Source organism: Rhamphochromis longiceps, linkage group LG7 (genome assembly GCF_057381845.1).
Source record: "Rhamphochromis longiceps isolate RC_006_pf linkage group LG7, R_longiceps_female_GT1.1, whole genome shotgun sequence".
Lineage (NCBI taxonomy): Eukaryota > Metazoa > Chordata > Actinopteri > Cichliformes > Cichlidae > Rhamphochromis > Rhamphochromis longiceps.
The window spans coordinates 30,175,161-30,194,047 of record NC_140563.1 but is presented as its reverse complement, the minus strand read 5'-3'; the positions used below and the strand labels follow the sequence as shown (position 1 = coordinate 30,194,047).

At 43.4% G+C, this 18,887-nt stretch overlaps 1 protein-coding gene across 2 annotated transcripts in view; it reads right to left on the bottom strand.

Annotated features, from left to right (window-relative positions):
• The window catches only part of myo5b (myosin VB), a 52,734-nt gene that overhangs the window by 9,363 nt on the left and 24,484 nt on the right, over positions 1-18,887 (bottom strand). For both annotated transcript variants that reach the window (XM_085413278.1, XM_085413279.1), the window contains exons 6-29: positions 18,739-18,882; positions 18,578-18,659; positions 18,164-18,271; positions 17,745-17,854; positions 17,403-17,668; positions 17,232-17,313; positions 17,006-17,146; positions 12,081-12,203; positions 11,330-11,413; positions 10,919-11,053; positions 10,748-10,845; positions 9,626-9,712; positions 9,234-9,345; positions 8,745-8,956; positions 8,329-8,485; positions 7,555-7,794; positions 6,354-6,590; positions 5,153-5,246; positions 3,971-4,101; positions 3,140-3,259; positions 2,662-2,796; positions 2,488-2,553; positions 2,114-2,371; positions 1,009-1,103 (exon numbers count right to left, since the gene is read on the bottom strand). In XM_085413278.1, coding sequence (XP_085269404.1) covers positions 1,009-1,103; positions 2,114-2,371; positions 2,488-2,553; positions 2,662-2,796; positions 3,140-3,259; positions 3,971-4,101; positions 5,153-5,246; positions 6,354-6,590; positions 7,555-7,794; positions 8,329-8,485; positions 8,745-8,956; positions 9,234-9,345; positions 9,626-9,712; positions 10,748-10,845; positions 10,919-11,053; positions 11,330-11,413; positions 12,081-12,203; positions 17,006-17,146; positions 17,232-17,313; positions 17,403-17,668; positions 17,745-17,854; positions 18,164-18,271; positions 18,578-18,659; positions 18,739-18,882 — 3,317 coding nt within the window. The remainder of the gene's footprint in view (positions 1-1,008; positions 1,104-2,113; positions 2,372-2,487; positions 2,554-2,661; positions 2,797-3,139; positions 3,260-3,970; positions 4,102-5,152; positions 5,247-6,353; positions 6,591-7,554; positions 7,795-8,328; positions 8,486-8,744; positions 8,957-9,233; positions 9,346-9,625; positions 9,713-10,747; positions 10,846-10,918; positions 11,054-11,329; positions 11,414-12,080; positions 12,204-17,005; positions 17,147-17,231; positions 17,314-17,402; positions 17,669-17,744; positions 17,855-18,163; positions 18,272-18,577; positions 18,660-18,738; positions 18,883-18,887) is intronic.

The window sequence follows — 18,887 nt, the reverse complement described above, 5'->3', positions numbered from 1 at the left end:
AAATGGGGAAATTCATTTCTAGAAACACAACTGAACAGATTTGATGTGACTAAGCGAGATGAAGTGCAGTGAGACGGTGCTGGTTCAGCAGGAGTGTCTATGATGTCTTCTGAAGCTACATTTCTCCTATATTGGCTTCCCCTCATTGGCTCCCTGTTTAATCCAAAACTCAATATTGCTCACATACAAGGTTTTAAATAATCAGGCCCCATCTTATCTTAATGACCTTGTAGTACCATTAGAGCACCTCGCTCTCACACTGCAGGCTTACTTGTTGTTGCTAGAGTATTTAACAGTTTTCCTCTTCAATGGAACCAACTTCCATAGAAGAGCTCAGATCAGCAGTGATCATGCTCGACATGAAGTCAGATCAGTTTTGTTTTCTCGGAGTTTGTGAAATTTCAAGTTGTCAGAACAACCGTCCTTCTAGAGACAGCAGGGGAGCTGGATGTGGCCCAGATGTGCAGAAGGAGCCGAATTTAAACCAGCTGTTGGTTATTTTGTTTGTTGTCTTCTTTTGTTTGTTTCTGTTTTGTGGTTTTGTTTCTGTGTTCAGAGGTAAGGAGCTACCCGCTGATCGTTATGTAGGTTTGGGAAAAGCCTCAAAGTCTTGTGAGACTCTCAAACTGGACATTAAAAATGAGTAGAGACTGAAAATGTGTGAAGGAAACAGAAATGTGATCTGTTGAAGCTTCAGCGCAGCTGACAGAAGTGAATGACACGAAGTCTGCGACAGACAGTCCTCGTGTCCGGCAATCTGTCGCTCTGAAATCTGATTTAAAGTCTCAGAAAGTTTCAATTAGCAGGATCATTCATTAGAGAAGAAAAGAAGGATTTTTTAATCAAATACTTGAGAACAGCCAGAGCAAAGTACAAAGAGTGCATTCAAAGCCTTTTGTGTCAACAACTAAAGAGGAGATCAGCTGACGTGACCTGTATGGAGGATCTCTTCTGCCCAAATACCTCACTGTGGTAAAGCTGGCTGGTTTCGGTTCTTTAGTCACTTACTTTTTGGACTCACACAGTCCATGGTAAGCTTTGAGCGCCTCCTCTTTGTCCACAGGCTCTTTGCTGTTGTTCACCACAGGAGTAGAATCAGTTTCCTGCTCAGACACAGAAAGAGCATGTCACATCACCAAACAACAGCTCACTGACCTCATTTTAATATCACTCTAACACACAGACAGTTGACACATGAACACGATAAATTCATATACATCCTCAGCCCTCTGACTCATCCACTGCACTGCAGACTGTGCGTTCATCTGAAAGCAGTGGCAGCAGGTGAAAGACTTCATCAAGAAAAATGTCTAAAGCAGAATCCAGCCCGTTGCTGCAGCCTCGTGGGAAGTGTTCTCTCACATTTTCAATCACTGAGCCAACTGTTACTGAGCCTAATGATCGGTAATATTATAACATAACCTCACTTCATAAATAAAAGTCTTAAAATCCCCCCTTTGAGCTGAAACTCCATTTTCTGTTGGAATCGGGCTGGACAGCGCTTCCCATCGAACCTTGAGGCCGCAAAGCCTGTTTATACTCATGTCTGTATGTGGAAGTAGGTCGAACAGTGGCAGTGAGTACACCGCTGTGCAATATGAGTTAAATATCAAATGATTCAATATTGCATCACTTTGCAGTGACCTCATTACTTTTGAACAAGGAGGAAATAAGCAGATTTCCACCTCTGTGAAGCTGAAAATCCTCTTCTATTACTACCTAAGGGCAAACCACAAGGTTTGTCTTTGTTGTAATAGTAATAATAAAGATAATGATAGTTTCCTTTAAAAGAACCTTCTGTCACAAAAATCGTATTCTTTGACAAGAGATGACCGTGTATGAGAGCTGTAATCACAAACAGAAACACCACAGAAAGAAATTGTCTTGGCTGCCTTTTAAAATGCTTAAACTGACCTCGCAGCCAAAGCTTATTTCACTTTTCTAGACATGCAGACACGCTGCCAACACAAAGCTGAGCTTCTACACTGATAATGTGTTTTACCAGAGAGAACACGTGAAGCTTTGCTCCACCTATAGTGTGTGGGGTAGCATGATGAATAACAAATACAAATCTGGCCTCCTCATAAGGATTAGAACTTTGTTAATGCGATACCGTTGTGTTCAGGCTCAGGATATTCTCGTTCTTCTCCTGCAGCTGGGCCGCGCTCACAATCTGCGTCCTGAGGATGAGGACTTCCTCCTTGCGAGCATCCAACTCCTCATTGGCTGATTTAAGCTGGCTCAGCAGCAGGTTGTAGCTGTCCTGTAGCTCATTGGATGAGCTGTTCTGTGAGGCTCGCTCAGCGACCGTCTTCCTCAGCTCATTCAAGTCGTTCTTCAGTTTCTTGTTCTCTGATTCCAGCTCTTGCCTCTGCAGAGACACAAAGTTCACCGTTTAAGTTTTAGATGTTGATTTGTTACACACTAGCTTCATCTGAAAGGACAGAGAAGAAGTCCTGATGCCATGAAATGGTTTCAGTTTTGTACCTTGAGATTATTGTAGGCCAGATCAGCCGTCTCCTGCTCAGAAGTGGAGGGCCTTGACTGAGAGCCCTAAAATGAAGGAAGCACAAAGAAAAATATCAGAACCTGATTCATTTCCTGCAGATAAAAACTCAGAGGAAACAGCCGAGCCCCTCTGATAAATCCTTGCTCAGTCACCTTTCGCTTGGCCAGCTCCTCCATCTTCTCCACTGTGAGCTGCAGTTTCTTCCTCTCCTGCTCCAGCTCTCGGACTCTCTTCTGCAGCTTCATGAATAGACTAATATCCATAGCGGCCTTGTCTATCCCCATCTCCTGCAGACCAGCATGATCAGAGCTAGCATTTAACACACATCTCTGAACACTGAATCATCCAATTGTACTCTTCATGAAGTGACTCAGATTTAAAACCAATGTTTTTCTTTCATTCAGATCACATCAGCTTAAAAGAATAACTGGATATCCTGCAGCAACACGTTTGAACAAACTTGCATGCACTTCTGGAGAATCTATAATCACACTTCACCCACATCATTACTGATTTAAATCCTGTTAGTTAAACGTCACTGTGTTGAACGCCCTCTATTTTTCCTTCTCTGGCTCTTTACTTGTGTGATCTGATGCCTGCTCTGTGCAGACAAAGTACAAACTGACTCACGTCCACCAGCTGAATGGAGTCCTCGGTGTCTCCAATCTCTGAGGTGGAGACAGACGGGTAATTAGAGTCCGACTCCAGGCTGCTCTGATTGGACGGATTCCTCGTGTGGCCAGGCTGGAACTGCAGGATGACAGGAGGAAGAAAGTCACCACAGATGTACTAAAGTCGCTGATATAAAAGGGGAAAATATAGACTGAAGGTCTAGGAAGAAAAACTAGAATAAACCATAAACTTTTAGAAAACTTCAGAAGTTCTCAGATATAAAAATTCTGAGAACATCTGAGTTCAGATGCTGTGACGATTGTGTCGTAGAGCTGTAGGTTTTTAAGTCTGTTTCAACTCTAACCTTTCCCGATGCCTTCATCCTTCTGGTACTAACAGTTTTCTTACTGATAAGATCAGACTGCAAAGGACACCTTGATTCGTTTATCCACTACATCTGTGCAGGGATCAACCTTACAGTGTTCTCATTGCAATTTAACACTTTTACTTAACAAAATATTTTTTCTTTTCATAATGGTGTTATTAGAGTGTTCTCATGAAGCCTTTAGGTCCCAGGATATTTTTCTGAATGAAACAAAAACTGAATATGATCAGTTAGATCTCCACAGATGTGAGCACCAAACTGAACAACATCCAGCTCTCTGCTTCAAACACACTCGGAAGAACTGTGAAATATCAGCCTTTTTTCACTTCTCCTAATTCAGAACTCTAAACCAGAGAATGACTAAAGGACTGCACCATGACCTGGAGTTCATTGTTGCCCTCCAAATATAAACGTCAGTGTGTGAGTGTGTTTGTGATGACGTCTCTCTGAGGTCAGGAGGTCACCTTGTTGAGCGACATCTCCTCCTTCAGGTTGTCATATCTCTGCTCCAGCCTGGAGAACTCTTTGAGGAGGTTCTGGTAGCGCTCCCTCTCCTTATCCAGCTCCGACTGCAGAGACACACTGCTCACTTCCTCTGAAACACACACACATCCATCAATGAACGGCAGCTTTCAGTGAGTAAAGCTGTAAACTCTTCACAGCCTGCTTCACTTCAAAAGAAGCTAAAAAAAAAGTTCCAAACATGAAGGTGCTAAATTCACGTCGATGATAAAGCTCTGAACTGTAACTGAATGTTCTAATTGTGCTTGCTTTAAGTTCTATAAATGCTCCATAAGAAGATGCACTTAAACACTTTCCATTTAAAACCAGGAAGGAAAAGTCCATCACCAGGACACAGCAGGTCCATCACGAGAACACGCTGAGCTGTAGAGCTTCCTGTGGTTTCAGCAGTAATCGCTCCACTTGGATAAAAACAAACAAAACTAAATAACTAAGTAAATAAATTTGATGCGTCTCCAGTCTGGTTTGTTTTTCCTGCACTGCTCGCTGCCACCAGGCTGAAAGAACTCATTTAGTGAAAGTACGAATGGAAATAAACTGTGAAGACTGTTTGATTGAAGTGTGTGTGTGTGTGTGTGTGTGTGTGTCCCCGTCCGTGTGTGTGTGTGTGTGTGTGTGTAATTATACATCTTTGTGAGGACCAAAAATTTGACTGTTACTATACTTGTCGTGTCGGGCATTTTTGAGACTCAAAATGTGGTTTTAGTCTCAGGGTTACAGTTAAGTTTAGGCTAACCATAACCTGGGTTAGTCATTCATTTTTTGATGGTTAGGGAAAGAATTTTTGTCAATTAGATGTCCTCACTAAGACTTACAAGGCAAGTTGTGTGTGTGTGTGTGTTATAGTCATCTTTTAGTCTCTGAAACTTTTCGATTTTATTCTGCTTCCAGTCGGACTTTCTGACTGAATTCACCTTCGTTCCTACTTCCTGTTTCCATTGGCCACTGAGAAGCAAGCCTGCAGGAAGGCATCAATAAATCATTGTTCTCAGCTTAAAGACAGTCACAGAGGAAAAGTGACTCACTCGGTCTGACTCGTGTTTCCTGTTGCAGACAGAGAGACTCTTGTGTGAGTGTGTCGCTTGCACACATCTTAATCCAGGTGTGTTTTCCAGGTAACCTACCTTCTGTGCTCTTTGAGTGCTGCAGGATGCGTCGGTTCATTTCCTCCTTCTCGCTCTTCAGCAGGGAGTTTTCTCTCTCCAGCTCATCCACCCTCTGAAACACACACACACACACACACACACACACACACACACACACACACACACACACACACACACACACACACACACACACACACACACGTCGCTGTGTGCCGGTTTTACAACAGTAACACTGAATCAGTTTAAACACCTCTGATGAGTCAAAGCTGGAACAGCGGGCACACTGAAATCCCACCGAGGAAACTTTTCTGCAGTGAATACTTTTACTTTTAATACTCGAAGTAATATTTTCTGATCATATTCATATAATTTGACTTTCACTGCAGGACATTTTCTTGATGAGAGTATTTTTACTGTGCAGTATGAGCACTTTTACTGCAGCAAAGCCTCTGAATTCAAAATCCTGCTCCTCACATACAAGGTCTTAAATAATCAGGCCCCATCTTATCTTAATGACCTTGTAGTACCATACCACCCTATTAGAGCACTTCGCTCTCGCTCTGCAGGCCTACTTGTTGTTCCTAGAGTATTTAAAAGTAGAATTGGAGGCAGAGCCTTCAGTTTTCAGGCCCCTCTTCTGTGGAACCAGCTTCCAGTTTGGATTCGGGAGACAGACACTATCTCTACTTTTAAGATTAGGCTTAAAACTTTCCTTTTTGCTAAAGCATATAGTTAGGGCTGGACCAGGTGACCCTGAATCCTCCCTTAGTTATTCTGCAATAGACGTAGGCTGCCGGGGGATTCCCACGATGCACTGAGTTTTTCCTTTCCAGTCACCTTTCTCACTCACTACGTGTTAATAGACCTCTCTGCATTGAATCATATCTGTTATTAACCTCTGTCTCTCTTCCACAGCATGTCTTTATCCTGTCTTCCTTCTCTCACCCCAACCGGTCGCAGCAGATGGCCCCGCCCCTCCCTGAGCCTGGTTCTGCCGGAGGTTTCTTCCTGTTAAAAGGGAGTTTTTCCTTCCCACTGTTGCCAAAGTGCTTGCTCATAGGGGGTCATATGATTGTTGGGTTTTTCTCTGTATCTATGAAGCGCCTTGAGGCGACTTATGTTGTGATTTGGCGCTATATAAATAAAATTGAATTGAATTGAATTGAAAATAGCCTGACAGGACGTGTGCTGTGTCTGTCGGTCTGTCTCCCTCGCCCACCTGTGTGAGGTCCATCTTCTCGTTGATATGCTCCTCCTCCATCTTGTTCCTCAGGGCATGCGCCTCCTCCAGCTCCTTCCTCAAGTGCTCCAGCTCTTCCTCCAGCGACCTCACCTGGCCTCCGTCCTCCTGCTCACTGCGCAGCAGCTCCAGCTGCTTCTGCAGCTTGTTCACTTCTGAGCCCAGCGAGGTGTTTACCGTCTGTAGCTGCTCGTTCTGAGTGCGGAGCTCTTTGGACTGAAGCAGGTGAAGCAGCAGTGAGGTTATCATGTACATCACAGCCTTTGTTACAAAGTAATGTGCACTGGTCCAATACTTCATCATAACTCATATTTATTGTTGCTAATCAACGACTTAGACCTGGATCGTTATATCCTATTCATCAACATGTTCGCTGCACACAGGAGCTCACACGTGATGATTATTAAAGGATTATAGTAGAAAAAGAAAAATAATTGTATTTAACAGACTTTTCTCCTGTGTGCTGATTTTAGATTAAATTATTTAATAAGCTCTTTACCCAAAATAACTTCACTGGAATCATGTGAATCTACTTCTGCTCATCTTTTTGCATAGTTTTAAAACATGATTCAGAGCATCTGACATTAGTCCGCATGACTGTTCACAGACAAAAAAAAATAAAAGTAAAAAGCATTTTAAAGCAGTATCACTGCACAGGAGAGGACATGAGTGGAAACATTATGTTCGAGTTGTTTGGAGAAACGCTGTCTGTGTGTAGTCACGTAAACATAACGTCACAGATCGACTCTGATCTATAGGTTTAATTAAACAGGTGCAGTTTGTGAACTTGCACCTACACTTGCTTGTCACTAGGGGGAGATGTGGTGTACTCTGATATACTGTCCACTGAAGACACTTAACAGATCTTAGAGGAAGCTGGTGTTGGGTGGGACAGTTCAAAGTCTTATAAAAACCCACTTTTGTATCATCAATACACATTTCTGTTTATCTACCATCTCTTCACTCCGACGACCTAAACTAAAATGACCTTTATGCACCCCATGTTCACATTATTACAGAAGCAGCGTGGACACCAACTCCTGAAGCTGCTGCTCAGCTAAACCTTTAGAAGACTGAATATTATCAAATAGGACGACCTCCATTTTAATACAACTCGGCATGTTTTATTGTGTGTAATTAACAGACTAGCTTCAGAATAAAAACACGCTTGGTGGCGTACCTGGTCGTCCATTTTCCTCTGCAGCTGAACGATCTTGTTCTCCATGCCCGTGTTGAGCTTCTTCAGGTGCTCGGCAGAGCGAGCTTCGATCTTCAGCTGCTTCAGCTGCCGTTTGGCGTGCATGCGTCTGAAGGCGCACTGGATGGTGATGGCGGCGTTGCGTGCTCGTCTAAACTCCTTCCTCTGCATCCAGCCGCGTACATTCTTCTGGATGATCATCGCCTTGTGATGCAGCAGGAACTGTAGAAGCAGATGTAGGAGATGGTTGGAGGACTAACAGCACGCACAGACACACAAATCCATTCACTCAGAGCGTCCGCCTGACCACATTCCTCTAACTTTGTTTCCAGTTTAATGAGACATCAAAAACTGAGCCGCTTCTTCCCAAAGAATCGGCTTTAAGACTCGAAGTTCATACAGAGTAAAGAACGGGACAGAAAGTCCAACGATTACATAACAAACACAGAAATTTATGAACACATGTCCCAGCTCCATTCAGGGGTTTCCTGTAAAGAGGAACTTCTCTTTCATCCACAGCTGCTTCATGAGGCACTTAAAAGCTGCATGTTTAACACTTAACATCCATGTTTGTAAGAGCAGATTTTCATATTTCTGCTCACGGCTTCATGAAAACTTCAGTAAAGTTAGACTCAGTGTTTAATGAAGCTGTTTTTATTTTATGCAGATTTCTGTCTCTGTGCTTGTTTATTTGCTTTTTTTTTTTAACACTGCAGTTTTGTCGCTGCTAACACCGAGCAGTGATGGCGGCTGTACCTCTTGGTAAATCCTGCGGGTGAACATCCCTTTGGCGTACGCCTGGATGGTGACCACTGCGCGTCTCACTCTCAGAAACTCGCGTCTCTCTCTCACCATGCGGCACTGCTTCTGACAGATGATGGCCGCTCGTGTCTGACGCAGGAAGTCAGCGTACCTGCAGGACGAACATTCATTAACATCACTACATGATTCGCTGCAATGTGACCTTAAACATGGCGGCGGTGAAGTTTCGATTTCTGATTGGCTGACACAAAGAACTTGAAAATAAAGAAGCATGGATTAATTTGATCTTTACACAGTAAATTAAAACAGTTTAATTCTGGATGATCATTAATTATATCGGCTGATTGAAGTTTAGCTCATTTTCTAGCCTCTTCACTGAATCACTCACAGAGTTCCTGGTGTGGGCTCACCTGCGGGCCATGTATCCTCGGCCGTATCTCTGCAGAGTGACGGCCATCTTGCGGATCTTGCGGTATCGGATCCTCTGCAACCAGCCTCGAACCGTCTTCTGGATCTTGATGCAGGCCGAGCGGAACCTGTCAGTCCGGAGCTTCTCCAAGTACGCAACCTGACCCGCTCGGAAGAAGATCTTTGTCTTTCCAAACTGGAACATGTCAGGCTCCTGAAAGACGGATTTAAACGAGGGTGAGGCCGATTAAAGTAATTACCAAATAAATAAATGTGTGAGACATGTGGAAGCACACACGAAAGAATCCCTCTACATGAAATGCAGACAAGTTTAATGACATTTTCGTTAAAGTTGACCTAAAAATTTGGTGTGCAAAATGTGAATAAAAGCTTTACAAACAACAAATTATCAAGCGTTGAAACAGAAAGTTTATGTTATATTTAAACTTACAGGCTCATTTTTATTTAGGTAGAAGTAATGTGTTTCCCACCTTGATCAGCGTCTCCAGCAGGTTTTTACACACCAGCTTCTTGTCTGCTGTCGTCATGTCTGATTTCTTCATCAGGACTCGATACCTGTTGAAGAAATCTGGGTACGTCCACCTGGAGGAGCGACACACGACACATGCGGGCATCAGTTCTGTGAACTGTGATTTCACTTCACGTCGTGTTGGTTAAACTGTCAAAAACAAGAGTTCTGTTTCTCGTTCGCATGACTGGTTATTAGATTTCAGATCATTATGGCGGCACAGACTTCTCCTCAGGCCTCGAGGAAATGGAGCAGACAGACAAGCAGAGGTGCTGGATTTTCCTACTGCTCTGACCATGAAACTTAAACCAGGTGAGGGGTCACATGATTGAATGACAGCTGAGCTGGACTCACCTGGACGGATACCCGGCCGCGCTGATCCGGATCGTCTCCAGGACTCCACAGGCTCTGAGTTGCTGCACCGCTCGCCGCGAGTCAAACCTGCAAAACAAGAAACGCGTCAACCCCCCCAAAACAGAACGATTTTAAGTCCCGCAGCCCAAACTCTTCCTCTCACCTCATCCTCTTCATCGGGACGGCAGCAGAGTCAGCTCACAGCAGACTGAGTGAGTTGGTCAGCTGAGAGCCGAGTGGGAGTCAGACATGTGACTGAGGCGCTTTATTTAATTTCCCCGCGCTGACACAGAGCGGTTTGTGCTGAGCAGCATCAGCAGACACAAACACGATGACAGCTGACAACTGAACTTAGCTGAAAATGTTCACAGAAATGTGATTGTTTTCAGAAAAATAATAATAACACGGCTGTTTGTAGTCGGTCTGAATCCTAAAAATGAATCCTGTCATTACTCAAATATAAACCAACATCGGCACAGTGCACAGAAGAACCTATTTTAAGATTAAGTGGAGAGGATTAACAGACTGCTACTACTTCTTCATCATCTACTATTACTACTACTTCTAGTAACAATAATAAGAATCTTTTGATGTAAACTATGCAGCATTAAGTTTGCGAATTAATTTGAACTGATGGACATCTTTTAAGTAAATTTGCATGTTTATTGTGAGGCACACGTGTTGTTCCTGGTGTGTTTGTGACTTGTAGGAAAACGTGCTTTAGGGGGAATCCCTTTGGTGTAAACATTCTGCGGCGCTGCTCGCTGTGACGGCCGTTAGTGAAACATTTATTTTTGAAGTGAGCTGTTGTGGAAGAATGCGGCTCGCTGCGTTTGGAGAGAGAGGAGCGGTTTGGCTACTGGTTTGGTTCAGGCTGTTTTTTGGGTTTGGTTTTTTTTTGCTTGAATAAATAAGAATTTAGTTGGAAGTGGATCCTGTTTGAGCAGGTCGATGTTCTCACGCCCATGCAGAACCTGTTCGTCATGACCTCTGTGATATCAGACCTGCTCGTCCTGTTGGGCTGCGCCACAATGAACTCGTCAGCATTTTGAACTGACTCAGCGTGTACAACCTCAGATCACTTCCTTTGATTCAAATAGAAAACGAGACGAGCTGACTCACGAGAAGGCCTCTTTGAAGTCGTTGGGTTTGATGCAGCGCACGTAGTGAGGAGTCGTAGCATTCAGGGTGTCCATGAGCAGATGCAGAGACGTCCGGAACTAAAAACACAGAAATGTGTGAGAACAGCAGCAGGAAGCACCACAATGCTCCTGAAAGTCCTGCAGAGCTCACCTGATGCCCCACCGTCTTCCTGTGCTCTTTGTTCGGAGCTTTGGGAACCGTCTTCAGCGCTCGGACATTCACTCTGGCAGACTTTGCAGGGGTCACGTCGTCTTTGTCACTAAACAGGTCGGCGACGAGCTGAAACTGAGGGGAAGAAAAAAAAAGAAAAAGAAAAGGAGGTCAAAGAAATGTGACATGCATAATCTTAAGATTCAGGTTCACCAGTTCATCAGAAACAAGCAAATTGAATTCCTGCTACACTAACAAACCCAGATAAAGGTCAAATAAACCAGCAGGAAGGACAAAATGATCATTTGTCATCACAAATTACAAAAATGTGCAAAATGTGCAGCTTAAACAGATGACGCGGAGCTGGAGTCTCTGATCTCACAGGAAGAAAGTCCTGGTTCTGGTTCGTACCTGGCTGGCCTTCAGGATGTTGATCTGCTCCTCGTAGACGGTGTCTCTGTTCTTTTCCAGGAAGCCATCACACTGATACTCCACCTGCAGAGAGGGCAAGCTGAGCGTCAACCATCAGATGAAGATAAGCAGATGGACTCAGACTGTAAACTCACAAACAAACGCAAAACGCATATCTAGATATTTCATAGTGATCATGATCAAGGCTTTATTTAGTCATTCTAAGCTTGACTGTAAGTGTGAAAGGAGACCTGCCCAGGGTGTATGCTGTCATGTATTTTAAAATACACCCTATTAGCCAAAAGGACCTTAATACGATTTCTCCAATTCTAGATCTGTCCAAGTGATGTAAATATGAAACTTTTCAATGTTTTTATAATGTGATAAACAGCTGGACCACAGCCTGAGGAGACTGTTTAAGGAATCCGCGTTCCTGTGAAGTGAAACCCTGAGGACATGAGAAGGACTCTTTTTAATACCCTCTGCAGGGGGTGAACGTCCTCGGCTTTAATCTGTCAGTGGAGACAACTCTGCCTTCAGATGATCACTTTCATTCATTTCCGCCCCCAGACTCTGGAAACTTTAAAGCTGACCTATTCTGCTTATTTTCAGCTCTGTTTTTCACTCTCGCTGACATCCTGTGAAGTTCTGTAAAACCAGTAAAAAGATCGGGTTTCCTCTGAGAGTACAGTGTTTGGATACTCAAACTCTGAACCTCATCAAACAGCTGGTGGAGGAGTCCTTGGCTCACCTTATCAGCGAAGTGTATGATAATGAAGGAGATGTTGGACATGCGAGGTTTCTGGAAGTGAGCGCTGCTGGAGTGCTTATTGTAGAGCTTCTGGGCCCAGTTCTGATCCGTCCCCTTTGGCACCTGAAACACAAACAGATTACACAACAGCTCATGGAGGAGATCTATTCAGGCTACCTGAGCGCTGAATTACACATTTACTTCCTCCTCCAGTGCTGTCCCACATTATCATCATAACTTCAAAGACAGAGAGAGGATGAATAAATCATCAGCTCTGATCTGAGAGATTTACACCAGATAAAACACACAGATAAGCACCAGAGAGGTGCAAGAAAGTGCAGCACTCAGCAGAGTTTCCGACACTCAGTCTAAACACGGCAGCAGCTCGGGAAAACTGGAGCAGACATGAACCCCATTTCATCACAGCCCTAAGAGTTAGGGCCCGAGGATCATCAAACTCTAAATATTACAGGAAAGTTCTCCATCTTACATTTTCCACACAACCCATTAAAAAGGACAAAGTGTTTGCAAGCGCTCAAAAAAATAAGGCAAGAATAAGATTATAAGCAGATGTCTCACGTCTGTGGAAAAACGTTGTTTTTATGAGTGATGAGCTCAAACTTTCAATCTAAACAAAGCATATTTGATACATGAAACTAAGTTTCCGATTCCAGGACACGAAAATGAAGCCAGCATTGACGCCAAAAACCGCACATCCTCCAGTGTCCACTGGAGGCTCCAAAAGTGAACAGAAATCAACAGTTTTGATCGCTACGACTTATTTTTTAATAATAATAATAATAATAATAATAATAATAATAATAATAATAGATTGCATTTATATAACTTTTTTTCGAGACACTCAAAGCGCTTTACAATGCCACTATTCATTTACTCTCACATTCACACACTGGTGGAGGCAAACCACAGTTGTAGCCACAGCTGCCCTGGGGCAGACTGACAGAAGCGAGGCTGCCATTTCACACCATCGGCCCCTCTGGCCATCACCAGTAGCTGGTAGGTGAAGTGTCTTGCCCAAGGACACAACGACCGAGACTGTCCGAGCCGGGGCTCGAACCGGCAACCTTCAGATTACAAGGCGAACTGCCAACTCTTGAGTCACGATCGCCCTTTTTCTCCTTCATAACAACTTTACAGGGAAATGGATGGGTGGAAATGGTTGGTTCATTTATAACTCACCTGTTTAAAGTTTGCACTATTAAACGCTGTCTGTAGTCGTTAGCTGTCTGTTATTCTTCACCTCAGCTAAATAGTCTCTGAACTGGACCTCTGGATTGTTTTTGTGCTGTTGGAGAGTTTTTGAAGAAGTTTGAACTCTTTATCGCTCTAGCACAAATGGTAACAGAGTTACGGTGACTTAAAGAGCCTGTATAAAACAGGCCAGCTACCAGGTGACGGTTTAAAAATAATTATCGGATCATTAATATGTAAGGAAGTCTGAAATTTAGTTCATGTGAGCGTAGCTCTAGGATTTCATTATTTACCGGCATTTGTGGATGCAACAACCAAGCTAGCAAGCTAGCTAGCATTAGCTTATAACTTAACATTTCCTTCTGGCTCCAAAAACCCGTTAATAGTGCCTTAATCCCCACGAGGTATCGAAACGGCATGTTTCACAAAAGTGCTTAGACAGTGTAAAATGCTGGATGGATAAACATTTTCTCAGCTTAATGAAGAAAATACTGAAATTCTTGTTTGTGCTCCGGAAAAGCATACAGCTCTAATACTGGACCCCTGATCTTGGTCCATTAGCCTTTTATGCCAAGTCTTCCATCAGGAATCCTCAGGGTAAATTTTGACTCTGGTTTTACTTCAGATGGTCACGTTCAGTCATTCATGTTTTTATCACTTAGTACTACTACTACCACTACAATATGTCCTAAGTAGTATTATCTCACAAGCAAAACTGGAAACTGTTATTCATGCTTTTGTTTTTTCAAGGTTGGATTACTTTAACTCATTATTCACCTGCTTAAACAAAGCATCACTGGAACATCTGCAGACTAGGGCTGAACGATATATCGCATTTGCGATAATATCGCGACATGATCAAGTGCAATTTTCTAACCGCAAAGGCTGCGATTATACTCTGGACATGTCCAAATTCATGGACTGCATCCTCCTGAGGCCGCATTTGTAGACCGATTACGTCACAGCGACGCGCCGAAGGCTGTCCAAATTACTACCATATCCCAGAATTCATAGCGCGGCCCAGCCAAACTCCAGTTTCCAGCAATGGCGGCCGCTACTAAGTTTTAAAATTACTCATACTAATCTTTCTGGGTCACAAAATAAACTTTTAACATATTTTCAGGCGAGAAAGTAGTTGTGTAAACATCAAATATCTGCTCGGTTTATCAAGATATCCCATATTTGCAAAAGTGCTTCGACGTTTTCAGAGGCGTCTGCTACCCACCAGCTCGACAGCTAGCCGGGAGCTCGAGGGTTACTGATGCGGCCGAGAACGGCACAACTCCCGGCACATCATTTTCAGATCACCGCGGAGTTTCGCTGCTCGGGTTAAACGTAATATATAAGTCACTTAGACAACCTAAAAATCTTATTGTTGGGCTTTTTTCAGTGTTTTGTTTGTTCGTGAGTAAATCGGTTTGGCTGAGATTAAAGTTATTAGATTAGATAAAATAAAACTTTATTAATCCCCCGGGTGGGTTCCTCCTTGGTTTTCACACAGCTGACTAAACGTCAAACAGAAAACTTATTAAACAGAAGTATGAGACAGTCGAGAATTTACACCAGTGTCTGGTTATATTTTAGATAGCAAGAAGCAGACGGCTGAGTTTATTAAACTCCACCGAGACAGCGGTGACGCTAATCAGAACTAGCCTTCTGATTCAGAAGGCTAGACCGTCCAATTTCATGCCTTTAAATTTTAAAGGCGTGTTTGTGTGTGTGTTTATACAATTGCTATTATGTTTGAACTTTATGTGTAATGTTACTGACTGCAGAGATCAGTAAGATGTGTGTATTTTTTATTTATTAGTTTTATTTATTTAATATTATTTTTTAATTGAATGACTGTCTAGTAGTTCACAGATGTCGAAAAACTGAGTGTGGTAAAGCCACTGATTTTGTTTATGTATATTTCTGCAATCTGCACATTGTACTGACTTTCATTTTAATGTTTACACCAGGGTTCCTTGTCAGCACTTTATGCTCAGATGTTTGTAAGCTAAAAATAAACTATTGTGTATGTTCAAATATACTGTTGTGATTGAAGAAGTTAAATAAAAATGTCAGTCATCAATTCATGCATCACCTCATGTCATCATAACAGAGGTCTGTCTTCCAGGAAAGAACAGTTTAAAATTAATGTAATATAGTATTGGCCATACTATATGATGTATTGCTTGTCTTTGTTTAATAATACAGAAGACAAAGACCTTAAAAAATAATTGCATATCGCATCGCAATCGCAATATTGGGGCAAAAAAATCGCAATTACCGTATTTCCTGGACTACAAAGCGCACCTGAATATTAGCCGCACAAGCTAAAATCAGGGGAAAATCCTGCTTTGTACATACATTAGCCGCACCTGACTAAAAGCCGCAGGTGTTTCAATGTTGACTTATCATATGTAAGAGAATATGCACAAAGGGAATTGTCAGGAAAGAGATGGCTGTTTGGAGACATCACTTTTATTAATATTTTGAAAAACAAGTTATAGGTACATATTTGCACATGTAGTACATAACAGTAACCTATAGCATACCAGAAAAATAGATTCGGACTACCTTTTATGCTCAGGTGCAGTGACACAGCTTTAACAAGAAGAAAAGTCAGTCATTCACCACCATCTTCCTCTTCTTCCTACGCACTAAAACCACCAAAGTCCTCTCCTCCAGTGTCGGATACAAACAGGCTCAGGATCGCTTCGTCATCCACTCTCCGCTTCTCTCCTTCGTTGTCACTTTCAAAACCAAAGAAATCCTCGTTGTCAGTGTCAGAGTTGAACACCCTCAGAAGGGCCGTGGCGGTGTCCTCCTCTCCATCATGCAGCAGTCCAGCCCTTCAAAATCCGTTGGTGATCGTGGATGTTTTCACACTTTTCCACGCTGTCAGAATCCACCGGTGGAGTTGGGCATAACTTGCTTTTCGCAAGTTTATCGCCGCTCATCATCCACGACTCCCGCTGAACGCGTAGCGCTACTTTGAAGTTTGTTTTTCGCGCTAGTTCGTACGGCACTACGTTGCCTGGCGGACGGACATGTGACTAACATACCACTCTTGAACCCCGATCCTTCCGCCAGGCAACGTAGTGCCGTACAACAGCGGAACAAACAAAACAAATCGTCTTACAATGTGACAAAAATCATGGACAATCCATAGAAAAGCCGCACCTGACTAAAAGCCGCAGGGTTCAAAGCTTGTGCAAAAAGTAGCGGCTTATAGCCCGACAATTACGGTAGATTATTTTCCATAATCGTTCAGCCCTACTGCAGACTGTACAGAACACTGCTGCCAGACTTCTGACCAAACCACCAAAGTTTTGTCACGTCACACTGCTACTCGTCCAGCTCCAAAGTACGCGTCAAGATCTTGGTTCTCACTTATAGGCCTCTGAATGGTCAAGCACCAGCATACATCAAATAACTTTTACACCTGTATGTATGTATGACTCTGGAAGGCTCTCCCCTTTAGTTTGAGTCTGCAGACTCTATTGAGCTTGTTAAAAAGCAAAGCAAAAAACTCATCTTTTTAAAATGGTTACTTTTTTTTGTTCAGCATCCAAAGACAACTTTGAAGGTTTTCCTTGATTCCATCCTTTAGTAGAGTCAACACAGCAGTTTTGCGTTCTTTTTGTGTTATAGTTTTATTGGTTTTGGAGAAAAGAACTTTAATGTCAAAATCACAAAAATATAATGTGTGTAACGGTCAGTCTTACTTTACACTCCTCGTCCAGCAGGTCCAGGATGCCGAGCCGAGCCTCGATCAGGTCGATACACGGCTGGTTATCAGCAAAATCGATCAGAGTCCAGGGGATCTGCTCCTTCATGTACTCCTCCTGCTCCAGCTTGAACACATGCTGAGGACGTAGGAGGATAACAGTTTGAATCAGTGAAATCCTGAGAGGTGTGGCAATTTACATTAAAGTTCATCAGAAAACTCACAGAGTTGAACTGCTGCTGGAGTTTCTCGTTGGCATAGTTGATGCAGAACTGCTCAAAGCTGTTCACCTCAAATGTCTCAAACCTGATGAAAAACCACAGACACCTTCTTATCCAGGTCAACAAAACAAACAACAGCAGGTGAAGCAGGTGGTTAGACGCAGGGCTTCGTACCCATAGATGTCAAGGACTCCGATGAAGGAGTGCTGCTTGGTGGACGTCTGCAGAGAAAGGTTAATGTGCTCTACGATCCAGTCGAACATGCGGGCGTAGATGTGCTTGGCGAGGGCGTCGCGGGCGTTGGTCGCCTGCTTGGTGGACATGGTCTTCACGTACGTCTCGGAGGTGGTGGCAAGCTTCCTGTGGCAGAGCCAGTGCTCCATCTGCTGCAGCTCCACACCCAGCAGGTTGCAGAAGTGCTGCAGGTGGACGTCCTTCCTCTGAAACACGAACAGAGTCAAAGTCAGAGCGTCGATAAAAGCTGAGAAGAGACTGAAAGAAAGGCCGTAGATGTACCGCAATGTGGCAGGACTCCCCGTCTCGGTCCGAGCAGATCTCGACGTTCCCAAGATGAAGGATGGACGCAATGACTTTAAAGATGCTGTTCTGACTGCTCTCCTTTATACCTGTAGATCAAAAACATGACTGAAGTGTCTGTTTATGGGAGTCACAGGAGGGCCAGCAGGTCTCTGTTAACGCTTCGCTGCATCTGAAACCAGCACATGGTGAAAGCTCGACCATCAGCGTCACACTACAACTGATCCAGAGTCTGAGTTCTTACTACGAGCATGGAGACGAAGAGCAGTTTTAAATTTAAAATCCTTTTACTTGTTTTTAATAGCAGAAAATGGTCTCATTGTCATGCATGCATCCCACATCTTAATGTTAAGATGAACCACCAAACATGGTGTTCGGGACAGACTCGTGACTCTTACCCAGCAGCGTGAAGGCCTCTCTGGTCTTCTTAAAATCTTCAGCGTCATTCACGCCCTCGATGAAAATGTTTTCGCCTAGAGACGTGTACGTGAAATCCTCTGCACTGGCTGAGGGAGGAGAGAAAGAACCGATCATGAGACGAAAGTGAATATTTACAGGCAGAATAAATACTGACTGAACTTCCACAGCAGTGAGCTGAATCCTGGTGAACATGAAGAAGCAGGAAAAGACTTCAACCTTAACTCTAAATAAATTTTTTTGTTCAGAGATGAAAAATGATCATTTTTAGACCAATAATCCTCAAACGATTTGACCCTGAGGCCGACTTAAAGAAGCGCAACTTTAGACTAATACTTTATCCCATTTAATAATAATCGTCCAACCTAAACACAGCTCCCAAACTTTTGACTCACTGAGGGCGAGGTCTTTGAACTCCGGTAAGCTGGCAGAGGCGCAGAGCTGGTAGAAGATGTGATAATTCCTCTCGTCCTCAGCCTGAGAAAGAAACAAACTCTTTACACAGATGAACCAATCAGGTTCAACCAAACATCCTGAGCGAGTCTGTGAGACTGACCTGAAACACGACGCGGGACTTTTCCAGCAGGTAGGTGCGCATGTTGGCACCGATGATGTGGTAATGTCTGTTAAAACCGATCTGGATGTACTTTCCAAAGCGGCTGCTGTTGTCATTGCGAGTGGTTTTTGCATTTCCAATCGCCTGAT